At 42.8% G+C, this 12,365-nt stretch overlaps 1 protein-coding gene across 2 annotated transcripts; it reads left to right on the top strand.

Moving 5' to 3' along the window:
- Window positions 1-1,738: 1,738 nt before the first annotated feature.
- Window positions 1,739-12,019, top strand: LOC110987266 (uncharacterized). Of its 2 annotated transcripts, XM_087144481.1 has the most exons (4): window positions 1,739-1,989; window positions 4,314-4,385; window positions 4,675-4,738; window positions 4,903-12,019. In XM_087144481.1, exon 4 carries the CDS (start codon window positions 5,002-5,004, stop codon window positions 9,466-9,468), a length of 4,467 nt encoding a protein of 1,488 aa, XP_087000607.1. In that variant the 5' UTR covers window positions 1,739-1,989; window positions 4,314-4,385; window positions 4,675-4,738; window positions 4,903-5,001; the 3' UTR covers window positions 9,469-12,019. The 2 variants fall into 2 exon arrangements, with proteins under 2 accessions (XP_087000607.1, XP_022105539.2); XM_022249847.2 differs by lacking the exon at window positions 4,314-4,385.
- Window positions 12,020-12,365: the final 346 nt, after the last annotated feature.

Below are 12,365 nucleotides of genomic sequence, written 5' to 3'. Positions count from 1 at the left end.
GTTCGCTTTTGCGCGAAATATGAACCTACTTCGAAATATACGGAGGCAGGAACCAGGACAAAGGGTGCTAACCAGTTTCATAACTACGACGGGGGAGGGACCCCCAACAAAGGTAAGAGCCCAACCCCTTTGATATTTTGTACATAGTCTTGGCCACAAATTAATAGAGCCAGAAAGTAAAAGTTCACGCAGCGAGCTTCCGGAACCCTCGCGCCGTGCGCCTATGGGGATTTTACATGGGCCGTCCTATCACATCCTATAAATTTTGGACGAATGATTTCTAACTGTCGCAAATTTCCCTTTGTCCTCTTCAAGTAATATTTAGAAAAAGTCACCTGGAGATGGTTAAAAAACGAATTTCATTAACGACCTTTCGCTTCCGGCAGTATCGTTCCTTGGTCTCGGAAACGCGGAAACGAGATTGTACAACGTTGCAAAGATTTACCTATCTGCAGTCCATGGGTTCCAGATTGAGTTGACATGACGCAGTTCTTGTTAGTTAAGGTTAGATCATACATTAAAATCTTTCGTAAAAGCACGCCATTGCCTTATGTTTATTCCCGTATGAATTTCAAACCCTTAAGATATTTTGGTCTATTTTTAGTTTGGCTTTTACAGAAAGACTATCGTAAACCATAATTCCGTAACAGTTCATTTGCGTACGAGACCAACGAATTGCACTTTTCTTCATGTATCTTGGATTTTCGGAAGTGATAGGTCAATTTTTGGCATGATAGTTTTCTTTTAGGTCAGGTCATTTTTCAGATTCCATAAATTGATATGCTAGCAAATATTTTACAAAATGCCTTTTTAAGAGTAGAGTTTTTAAGAAGTAACTAAACGAAAAAATATTACAAATTCTAAAATTTCTGCACGTTATTTTTCCTATCCAAGGGTTCCGGAAGCGCGCCATCAGGTGTCAGCTTTCAGGCTCTATTTACTTTCGCTACCCCCCTCGAATGTCTACACCCCGGGTGCTTCTTCAAGAAATTTATGCGGAAAATGCAAACTTACAGGACATTTCTTTGAGACCATTGAACTTGTGTGCCTTACAGTTTGATATGAAATGATGTTTCTGAACTGTGATCTGCCATCAGCGATACCTTTCAATGGACCGATTACACCCGCAAAGTCGTGTGGCCTATTGTTGGTATCAGACATCAACAAACATGGCGTCCTTCCACAGCAAAGTGTGTCATAAGTGTCAATACGAGCGAGTCACAATAGTGCGCCTCCAAGAGTATGAAACGCGTTGGCCAATCAAAATGCGCGATATGTGTCGACCTTTTCAAACCGCGCATTGGGTCGACAGAGTTCGCGCATCATGATTGGCCAACGCGTTTCAAACTCTTGGAGGCGCACTATTGTGAATCGCCCATATTACCAGAAATAAAACTGATGGTCTGTACAGTATAGTCAGACTACCGATACCGACAATCGGTATTATATCAGGTGAACAGCATTTAAAGCACACGTTGCTGTGGGAGGACACTATACTTGTTGCTGTTTGATACGCACAATAAGTCACGTGACTTACCGGGCGCAATCATATAGATCATTATCATAGTGTGTATCATTCTTCAACCAGCGCGATTGCGGCCGTTTGTTCAGTTTTGCCTTTGTACCATAATGCCCTTTTATCTAAAGCCCATTGACGGCTGGAAAGCGTCTAGCTGTTTCAACGCATGGAGGGCACATGCGCAATGTCCCGGGCATGTCTTTGTTAAACGGCCCGGGCAGATTTGTGACCGAGGCTACGCACATCAACAACGTAGGCCTACTTTAGTACTTAGAGGATTAATTTTTGAGGATCCATAGACGTGTACATCTCATCAATTAGAGTATTATCCATGACATCGTTTTGCAACTGTCATCATCAATTATCTGTCGTGGAATTTGTGCCCATTCTTGCGCTGACAAGTTCATGGGCAACAGTCGCACCGCAGTGGTTGGATGTTTGAGTCCTTTCTCCATGATTGGCCTTAGTAGGTAAACACCCCCAACGTACATGTACAATCGCATCGTTCAGGAGAGCTAGAACGCAGTGCACACGTACATGTTCGTGTACCTAGTATACATGTACGTACATGTACATGTACACATACACAGAAAGGAAATTACGATGCATGCGTACGTGATTGGTACTGTGGTAGGCCTATGGTCAGCATGCTCGAGATGACCCATGACAGATTACCCCAGGTGTGTTCTAAATAGTAGTTGGGTTGTCGAGCTCGACCAGGGGTCACGTATTGCGTTACACTGCAGCCTCACTGTAGGTCACCATTGTTTGGCAGGGCAGGTCACGGTACCTTATTAAAGGTAACCTAACTGTAAACTCCACCACTAAATGGGCGAATTTCAATGGCAATCCTATAAATTGTGCAAGACCAGGACTGCATCTACCAAAGGTAATATCCGAAGGATTAAAACCAGTTAACATTGAGTTTAACTTGAAATTGTCGCATTCCCGGATTTTCATTCCAGGCCAGATACACAATGTACATACATGTACATGATGTAAGTTTTATTATTTTGAAATTTGGACTGCATTTTGCAATATGTTTTGGACAAATTTATTATAAAATCATTGTCAAGATATTGACGTGCACCCAAACAGCGAGACTGGTTTGCTGTTTTGATAAAGCAGTTGGTACTTAAGATGTTTGTACATCAAATTCCTTCGTGCGTGCCGTGCACTGATACCGTTGGTCATCACTACTTGCATTTAAACTATGCAACACCATGACATAAAGCTTTAACATACATGTAGCCGAGGCTATTTAGTGTTATGTGGTTTCCATGTTGTATTTTTTTCTGGTACCAGTTTGGGATTTCGATGCCCGATTACTTTGGACGTGAGAAAAAGAATTTATTTTTAAAAATTGCAGAGATAGAAATTCCCCGTCCACTGATGTAAACTTTTTAATGCAATATTAGAACTCCCATTTAATCTCCGTTTCAATTTGTTGTGTCTATTGTAAGGGGGTAATTCCAGAAATTAGGGGTCCAAAAGTGTGACATTTTTGTGTCCCTGTTACATCTGGCCATTGTATTTTTACATGGAAATATCAACGGAATTGATTCAAACTATTAGGCCTACTATTTGTTTGGCAAATAATTTGCATTAATTCATCATTCTTGGAAATTAGAAAATGTGTTCTGAACCTTACAAAATCACATGTCAGATGTGACTGGGACACGTAAAAAATCGACCCCTAATTTCTGGAATTACCCTAAGGGCATATAGTTGTTACTTATGCGAATTCCTTATTCATGAGCAAACTAGGTTAATCTGGATAGAATCTTCAGTGTTACACAACTTTTTTCAGCACAAAATGTTTTAAGAATCTGTGATATTTGGTATTTTGATTTCTTTTCGGTGATTTATTGTGAAATAAATGTCGATGAACAACGCTTTCTCATTTTCAAAGTGCATTTTCATGGGCTCGCCATTTTAACAGAAAGCTTCTAAACTTAGCAAAGTCCTCCGAGGATGACATGACACTAACGGTGCCGTCAGCTATCAGGAAAAGCATTGACAATTTAAACTGTTTACTTTTTGATACAGTTTACCAGCAGCAAATGGGGGCTCTTTAAAAGGCAATTAAACATGCATTTTATTAAACTCTTTAATCGTTTACAGTCATGTTCGTTAACTTGGGTTTCTTGGCTTAGTGCTTCAATGTTCTTTGCGTCAATTTTTCGGTGAAACAAATACTGTCCCAGCTTTTGGACTTGATTAAAAAAACGGTTACCCGACTTAACCTAGGAAATCAAGAGAACATTTTTATTTCCACAACAATTTTTTGAAAAAGAGTAAAAATTTATGGGGCCAACCCTCAAGTCTGATTTATGTGTGTGTCATCCTGTATCATTTATTAATTTTTTTTAGCTGGTCAGTTTAAAAGTGGCCTGCTGTAGTGTGTCTATGCCCAGAGGCATCTGCTTTCAGAATTTAAACAGTGATTATAGGCTACAGTGCCGAAACGTAGTATGAACATGTACAGTTAATCACTTCAAAATGAATCATTTAGGAGCTGTTGCAAATGAGTGTATCCGTGCAAACAAAAAACCAAGTTGACCGTCGTCCTTCTGTAATACTTAACCCTATAGTTTTTAGTGCCACTTAAGGGCATTTTATGCTTGTGTATATTATTGCTTGCTTATGAGTAAAAATGAGGTGTCAATTAAGGCAGAAACCTCTGAATTATAGCAATCTCTGCCCTAAACGTTGCGAGATATATTTTGTACATTGCTGTTAACAATTTATTTTACTTTGGTGATCCGTTGTTGTATGTTTTGATTTTTTTGAGCAAATGATGACTTCACACTTGAACAGTGCCCTCCCATAATTACTTCACCACAACAACGCTTCCATTTGTCAGGTAAAGCATGAAAAATTGTAAACTTTTGGAAAGAGTGTGCTTTTCAGTGAGAGTCACGAAAAACACATGAAACACATAGGTTTTTACATTTAAGGCAAGGATAAATTTGCAAAGGAATGTGTTTGCAAGTAAAATTCACATCATGGATCCCTTATGCCCTGGAAACGGATTCAATCTGCAAGGCGACATGTGAAAAGGGCATGCAAAGTTAGATTTACCGGTGTCTTGTCAGTTTAAAAAAGTGTTGAATTTTAATATTGCTACATCTCCCAATTTTCGTTTTTCCCAGATGAATGCATCAGACGAAACTGAGGTGATTCTTTCGCAGTATCTGGATTTATAGTGAAAACAAGGTTCGTTGGAATTCGATTTTTTTATTGAGTTACTTTTTTAATTGATAAATGGCTTTTATCCACCAACGTAATCTACCGTGTTTTTTTTCAAATTATCATACCAATCTAATACCTCATTTTGTGTCTGATGCCATATCTTGTTTCGTGTCCCTATTCCTTTGTAGGATATTGCAGTGTGTATGAAATCCTGCTGTTAATTCCTGACCTGATCCCGCACAAGACGAACTTTTTCGAAGATACGGTACCAGAGAGACTTCCTAGCAATGGCTTTCTTTTTCAAAAGCACCCATACCATCAACGACCCAGTTTCGGGGACAGAAAATGATGACATTCTCGCGGAAGAGATTGCCGTTGACGCGGGCTCGTTGAAAATCTCTAGATGCAAGGAGTGTGGCTTTGAGTTTCAAAGTGACCAGTATAAAAAAGATCATGAGAGATGGCATGAGCACGTACGTAGCAAACAGCGTTCGTCCAAAAGTTGTGGAAGTGGCGGAATTCAAGCTTATCTTGGCACAGAGACGACAGCCTTTCGGCAGCCTGAGATGGTGCTCAAACCCTTTGCATGTGAATACTGCGGCTGGCGGTTTATCTTGAAGAAGGACATGATACACCACGTACGGACCCACACAGGAGAGAAGCCGTACGCATGCTCGGAATGCGACAAGCGATTCTCGCGGGCTTACTCGCTCACCCAGCACAAAAGAACGCATGACCGACGGGATAAAACTTCCACGGGCGACAAATGCTCGAGGGGCTTTGGAACCAGAAACCATAACCTTACGCACCTTAAGTACGTCCAAAAAGAACCGACGGAAACTGAAACTTCCACGCTGAAAGTTGAAACAACCCAGAGTAAAAAAATTAGTCACCATGATAGGGCGTCATCTGAATCTCATGCTGACTTAACCGTCCCAACCCAGTCATCAATTTCGTCCCCACCTGCTAGTGGGCCTTCGGAAAAGCTTAAAACTATAGATACTAGCAGTACATCAGACATGAAGGGAACTGCAGGGAATGAAAACAACAAGCAAGTTGACAACTTCTCCGCGAAACCTCTTGGTGGTGGAAAGCGAGGGATTCGCTTCACCTGCCAGTTTTGCGGATGGGGATTTTGGGATAAGAAAGACAAGAAGCAGCACGAATGGACGCACACGGGCTTTAAGCCGTATCGCTGCACAAAATGTGACAAGAGTTTCTCTCGTACCTACACTCTAAAGCTTCACCTGAGATCTCACACAGGCGAGAGACCTTACCGTTGCCAGCACTGCGATAAAAGTTTCACATGTGCCAGCAGCCTGCGGCTGCACGAGCAGGTGCACACCAAGGTGCACAGGCACAAATGCAGTATGTGCCCAAAAAGCTTCAAACGCATAGCCGATTTCAGAGATCACCAGCGGGAACATCTCAACAGCGATCCCGTTACGTTTGCTAGGTGCTATAGTGCCACGAATAAAGGTGCCAATGTGAAGGTCGCGTCTCATCCTGTTAGCCATTCACCCGCACGGTCTGACCTTGCTATTCCTACTCAAGAAATTTCGTCTAAAGGGGCACATGAGATCTCTGCTTATCCATTAGAAAAAAGTCATCAGGTCAGCTCTACAACATCTATAAGTGAATTTCCTCGCGGACCCGATCTTAAATATTTACAGTCACAAGACACCAATCAACCTAAGTCAAACTCAACTTGCTCGTCTGGGGAACTACAAGACAGTGATCGAAAAATCTTGATCAGAAAGTACAACGAGCTCATCTCCGGGCGAAAATGTTGGCGAGAACCAAGATTCGTGTGCCAGTACTGCAACAAAGCGTTTCACGATAAGAAAGACTGCCGCCAACACGAGAACACCCACACTGGTTTCAAACCGTACGAGTGCAGTGTCTGTGGGAAGAGGCTATCCCGTCTGTACTCGCTGAAAGTGCACATGATGGGTCATACGGGCATCAAACCGTACGCCTGCTTGTACTGCCGCTCCACATTCCGAGATCGTAGTGGACAAAGGTCGCACGAGCTGACCCACGCTAAAAACAACAAATACCAGTGTAAAATTTGCCTATGTGTCTTTAATCAGGGAAGTGTCTTAGCCAGGCATGTACAGGCTCACCAGTGCGGAAATCCAGAGTTGTTTACCAAGTTTTATCCCAATGGATTCGACCTGAAAACAAGAGGCGAAATTCATCTCGACTGGCACTCGGGAGAAAATAGCCATGTTGCACGGAGAACGGATGTGACACAAAGGAGCGATATTATGCAGTACCAAGCGACACATGGAGTTGTCAGGGTTGCACAACACATACACAGAGGTCCTGTGCGGTACAACTGCACTCACTGCACCAAGAGATTCCGGGATAAGAAAGACTGGCGCCAACACGAAAACACGCACACAGGTTTCAAACCGTATTCGTGCAAAGTTTGCGGGAAGAAACTGTCCCGCCCGTATTCACTCAAGAAGCACATGCTGACCCATTCAGAGGAGAAACCCATTGTCTGTGCGAACTGTAAACAGTCTTTCCGACACATAAGTGGTCTTCTTTTGCATCAGAAACAACACCACCCCTGGATCGCGCGTCACGCTTGCTGTCTTTGCAAAACGACACACGAGGGAGTAGACGATCTGGAGAGGCATATCCGAAGTGACCATGTTGAGGTCGTCAGGGTATTAGCATCAAAATTCTTTGGGGATAAGCAAGCACTTGCTGCCCTAAGTAATCCTAAATCATCGAAGCACCAGCGAACCAACGTGATCTCTGACCAAGCAAATCCGGAGGACGCAATCGTGAGATTTTTGTCCCGACGAGACCAGCAAGTTGACCGGACAACAGCCTCTCTCTATGACGAGGCTGTAGAAGAGTACAGATCCTTCAATCGTAGGTTTAGGACTTATTCGATGGCACACACCTCTGCAGAAGGAAATAGAGATCTCGGAGAGAACACTGATGTGGAGCACCGCCACGTTCCCACAGAACCTTTCTCTTTCAATCACCAGGAACCTGGAGTAGCATTGACAGAAAAACTGTTTTCCTCTTCAAATTCTAGCTGCGTCAGTGATTCCTCAATAAAGAGACGAACAAGGCGATACAAGTGTACCTATTGTGGGTGGCAGTTTAGCAATTCAGACGTCTTCAGACGTCACCAATGCAGACAGAGAAGAACGCTTCATAAGAAGAGAAACAGATTGTCTTGTAGTAATTGCAAGGAAATTTTCAACAAGAGAGAACAACTCCAACTTCATCTACAGTCGTGCGGCTTTTTTTGCAGTTTGTGTTCTCAGAACTTCAAGACCAAAGGAAAACTCAAAGCACACTTGGAAAACTTGCATATGGGCCCTAGAGCTAGGCACCAATCGCGCAGTGAAGAAGAATTCGGCTCCACTCCATCTATGACTGTGGATAAAGATCTTTCCAGCGATGAACCTGCTGCTGCCAAGCTTCCTATTAGTTCAGCAGAAACTTCTGCCGACCGTTCCCCATTCCACAACGTTGAAGTTGAAGGTTTGGAGGAAGTAAACACAAACGCACAGTGTTTCAGAAATTTCAAGTTTACACCATCGACGAAAATGAGTAAACAAAGGAGAGCCAAACATGCTGTTGTCACGTGCAGAGTCTGTCACAAGAACTTTTCTCATGGCTATGCTCTGAAGTTGCATTTAATGATGCACGCAAGCGAGACAGAGTACAGGTGTCGACAGTGTGCTCGATGCTTCAGTTCCAAAAAAGGTCTAACAGAACACAGAAAGAGCCACGCATTTCCTCATCAAACGTATGACGTTGCTTCCCCTGATTCTGTGCGAGACGCACAACGCAAAAACAACGGTGTCTTATTCCGAGAAAATTTGAAGTCAGGCTCGCACTTGGAGGTTAGACGATTTCAAAGCCAGGCCCTTCAGACAAAGCCGCACAAGTGCGTCTACTGCGGTTGGGGTTTCTGGACACGAAAGGACTGCGTCATTCACGAACGGACGCACACAGGAGAAAAACCATATGTGTGTGACACGTGTGGCAAGAGCTTCGCCCGGAATTACTCGCTCAAGCTTCACAGCCTGACCCACGATGGTATGAAACCCTTTCGCTGCAAATATTGCAACAAGGGATTCTCTAGTGGAGGATACGTCAAAATTCACGAGCGCATCCACACAAAGGAGAAACCGTACACTTGTAGGGGATGCGCAGCGCGGTTCTCTTGTAGCTCTAGTTTGACAAGGCATGAGAAATCGTGCAGACTAGAAGATGAAAAGCGACAGGGGACTGGTTTCTCAGGCAGTTGGTCTTCTGTCCAATCATCATCCTCGGTGAAAAGGGGATTCCTAAAATGTACATCCGACGGACATAACAGCAATGAATCTATCATACATCCCAAAAGATGGTTGCGATACAAATGCAGGTATCGTGTGTGTTTCTTTTGTGGTTGGCGGTTCGGCGACGGAATTAGGTTACAAAGACACCAAAATTGGCATCGTAAACGCTACCATGTTGAATTTCTTACTTTGAAGGCAACTCTTGTCTCTCAGTCAAGATGTAAAGAAACAATGAAAACGTCGGAAGCCAAAGATCCTCTGCACTGCGAAAGATGCGACAAACACTTTCGTGGTCCTAATGCGCAGAGGTTCCATATTAACCACATTCATGCAGTGCTTTGTCCATTCTCGTGTGCTTGTTGTCACAGAGGTTTTCAGTCGTACACAGATTTCAAAAACCACCTCAAAACGTGCACCCACGACAAAATGAAGAGATGATAGAGTGTCTACATCTCCAGTAGGGCATCAGAAGGTATGCCAAACCTTCCAGGCACACAAATTCCACGAATAGTTTAGTTCAACAAGACTCTTGACTGGGTCCAACTCAAGGATCTACCTCTGCAAAGTCTGGTACAGCGGGAATGGTTGCTTCATATTGTGGCGTTGGTCCACTGACACCAGAGCTGCTTGATGGTGGATCTAACCAGCGTTGAGATGGCTGATCGAGATCCAGATCCTTGTGAAAGAAACAGGCCCATTAACTCATCAGATAGAACACGACGCCACAGATGTAGATGACATGTACAGTGGCTTATATCCAGTTCTCCTGAAACGATCCTCTTGCATCTTTTGTTCCCTGAAATGTCCCACGTCACAGGCTGTCTGGAAGCACGTGCCTATTTACACAGGAACGAGGTCATTCCTGTGCCAAGAGTGCGGTTGAATCTTCCACCAGAAGTTGCATCCAGGAAAACACGTGCTTATTCACGTGTTGAGTGATCAGTGTGCGACATAGGTTCCTCTCACAAACACCAACTTACGCGGAAGTCGTTGACTTACACCCAACACCTTCGGTCATACATCTGCCATCTGTGACATTTGAATCCAGCTGAATGGGAGCATAAAAGGGACTGGAACGGGTGATTCACTAGCGGAAACACATGACAAGGGCTTTCTTAAGTGTTACTCCTTGACTACATGGATGAAAGTCGTTTTGAGTATCACATTGCATTTGCTTTGGAGGCTTCAGTGATGAAAACAAATCGAATTCTCCAGACTAAAGACACTGTTACTATACCTCGTGATTCGGGGCAAGCTTTTGCATTGCGACCATCATCTCTAGAATTGACTGGTTCCTTTGTGCCTCTATTATCCATTGAAAACAGCGTATTGGTGCAATTCAAATTGTTATGTTTGCGTGGACTTAAAGAAAACAGTGTACCAAATTTATTCAATTTTTAACTTGCAAAAGGCTTATTAACCTTTAACTTCCAAACCGAGGATAGATAAACATCTTTAAACTGTTTAAGCATTCAAGCCCTTCATGTTTTGCTTTATACTAATATTTTTCTGTTCGAGACCGGAAAATGAAAAAACAGTTCCAAAAGATAGAAAGAAAGAATCTGTTGTTGACAAGACTGTGCATTGAATTTTGGCATTATTTTAAGATTTGTTACCATCATTTTGGGTTGTAATCATGTTCACGTAGGCGACATTTTAATCAAGAGGTGTGATCTGGATGACAACCCAATAATACTACGTTCAAGAAATCATTCGTCCAGTATCATAAGTCAAAGGGATAGTTGTCGAGAAAAGTGGCTTGTTGGTTTCTTTGTGAACTGGGCCCGGCGATCAGTCTATATCTGCATGACCATCGATCTTGCGCGGCATTAGTCGATAATTCTAGCATATTCGAGCTGATTTCCTTATTCTAATTCACAATTTTGAAAGACTGTTGTGAAAAGGGGAATCAAAGTCCGAGATTTCCAACAGGACCGAAAAAGGGCAACCCGATCGGGAGATCGACTGACCTCGCAGATGGACCGATCGTGCCCAACAGAATCACCACAGACCGCCTACATGTAACACCATCAAGCTTCGTAGACCATGTGCAGTTGGTTATTTATTTTTTTAAGAAAGAACAAATTCAACAACCTCATCAAAGGCCAAGTAGTGGGCTATTTTCTTAGGGTTATCAGCAGTTAGGTATTTGACTTATTAATGTGCATTTTGTCAGAAGAATTAATTAAGGTGTATAATGCGCATGACGGCCGCAACAATTACAAGACTTGTAATTATGCGGTGTTGTATGTAAGTCACGTGACACACATTTCAAAGATTTTTACGAAAATTGTGTGGTGTGTTGTACTTTTCAATTAGACGTAATCCGTTCATAGGTGCATGGAGGAGAGCCAATTGGTATGTCCAATTAGTGACTTAGCTATACCTGTAGTCCTGGCCCAAGACTGGATTTGCATTGCTTTATCTTCGTTCACCGCGTGGGAAACGAGCGCTAGGCCATATTCACAAATTGTGGAACGAACTTTTCTGAAATTCAGAACAATTGATGCATACGCCAAGGGGGTGTTCCAAATCGTAGCATCGTCTCCGTTCACGGTGCAGAACTTGATGTCGATTGAGCTTGTACGCCATTGTTGAGTTCAAACTCTATGAAAATAGGCCTTCGTGTGCTTTTTTGCATGGGTCGGTAGCACGTTTTGATGCTGCTTTGCAAAAAAAGGATAATTTGTTGAGCTTAAAGCTACAAAGTCAGGGAAGAGGGTCAAGACTGCACGCTACATCGGAAATCGTGTTTGAGTTTCAAAAATTGGTCGGATAGGAAGTGCTGTTACATGGGGAGTGAAGGGACGGAATACGTGCTTTTCTTGTCCAACTAAAAGTTGAATAGTTTCAGACTTTTTGTTTTTCACTATTCAATTTTTTTGGGGGGGCAGATTTTTGGGATTTTCTATGCTGATGAATTCATGTTTTTCCATATTCATTAATAAAAGTTTGATGTTTTTCCACTAATAAAGCCTAGGGTTATTGGTTTGTGTACAAAAACTCCTGCATTTGTGAGGTTTTGATCAGCGGCCTAGGTTTTGTCTTTGATGATTCATTGTAGAAGTACAAGTACAACCCTTTTTTCGAAAACATTTTTTTTGGGGGGTGGGCTATTGAATCACCCTTTTGTGGTGAGCAAAAGATGAAAGCAGATTGTGAAGAATTTTTCAGACTGCCAACGACTAGGTCATACCTAGACACCGTACATCAATATCATGAGCATCGACCGCTGAAAAGAGTCATATGGCGTCACCCCACATTTTCATAGCCGGGCAAGTCACCCCCCCCCTTCCCCATCCCCTCACCCCCGCCCCTTCCAGCACAAATTTACG

This window comes from Acanthaster planci, linkage group LG12 (assembly GCF_054643075.1).
Source record: "Acanthaster planci isolate LZ-2023a linkage group LG12, COTS_SCS, whole genome shotgun sequence".
NCBI classification, from domain to species: domain Eukaryota; kingdom Metazoa; phylum Echinodermata; class Asteroidea; order Valvatida; family Acanthasteridae; genus Acanthaster; species Acanthaster planci.
Note: the sequence above shows the minus strand (reverse complement) of the source record. Positions and strands in the feature narration are given on the sequence as shown.

Coding starts and splice junctions, on each gene's coding strand:
- LOC110987266 (XM_022249847.2), top strand. CDS start 5,002: ATGGCTTTCTTTTTCAAAAGCACCCATACCATCAACGACCCAGTTTCG.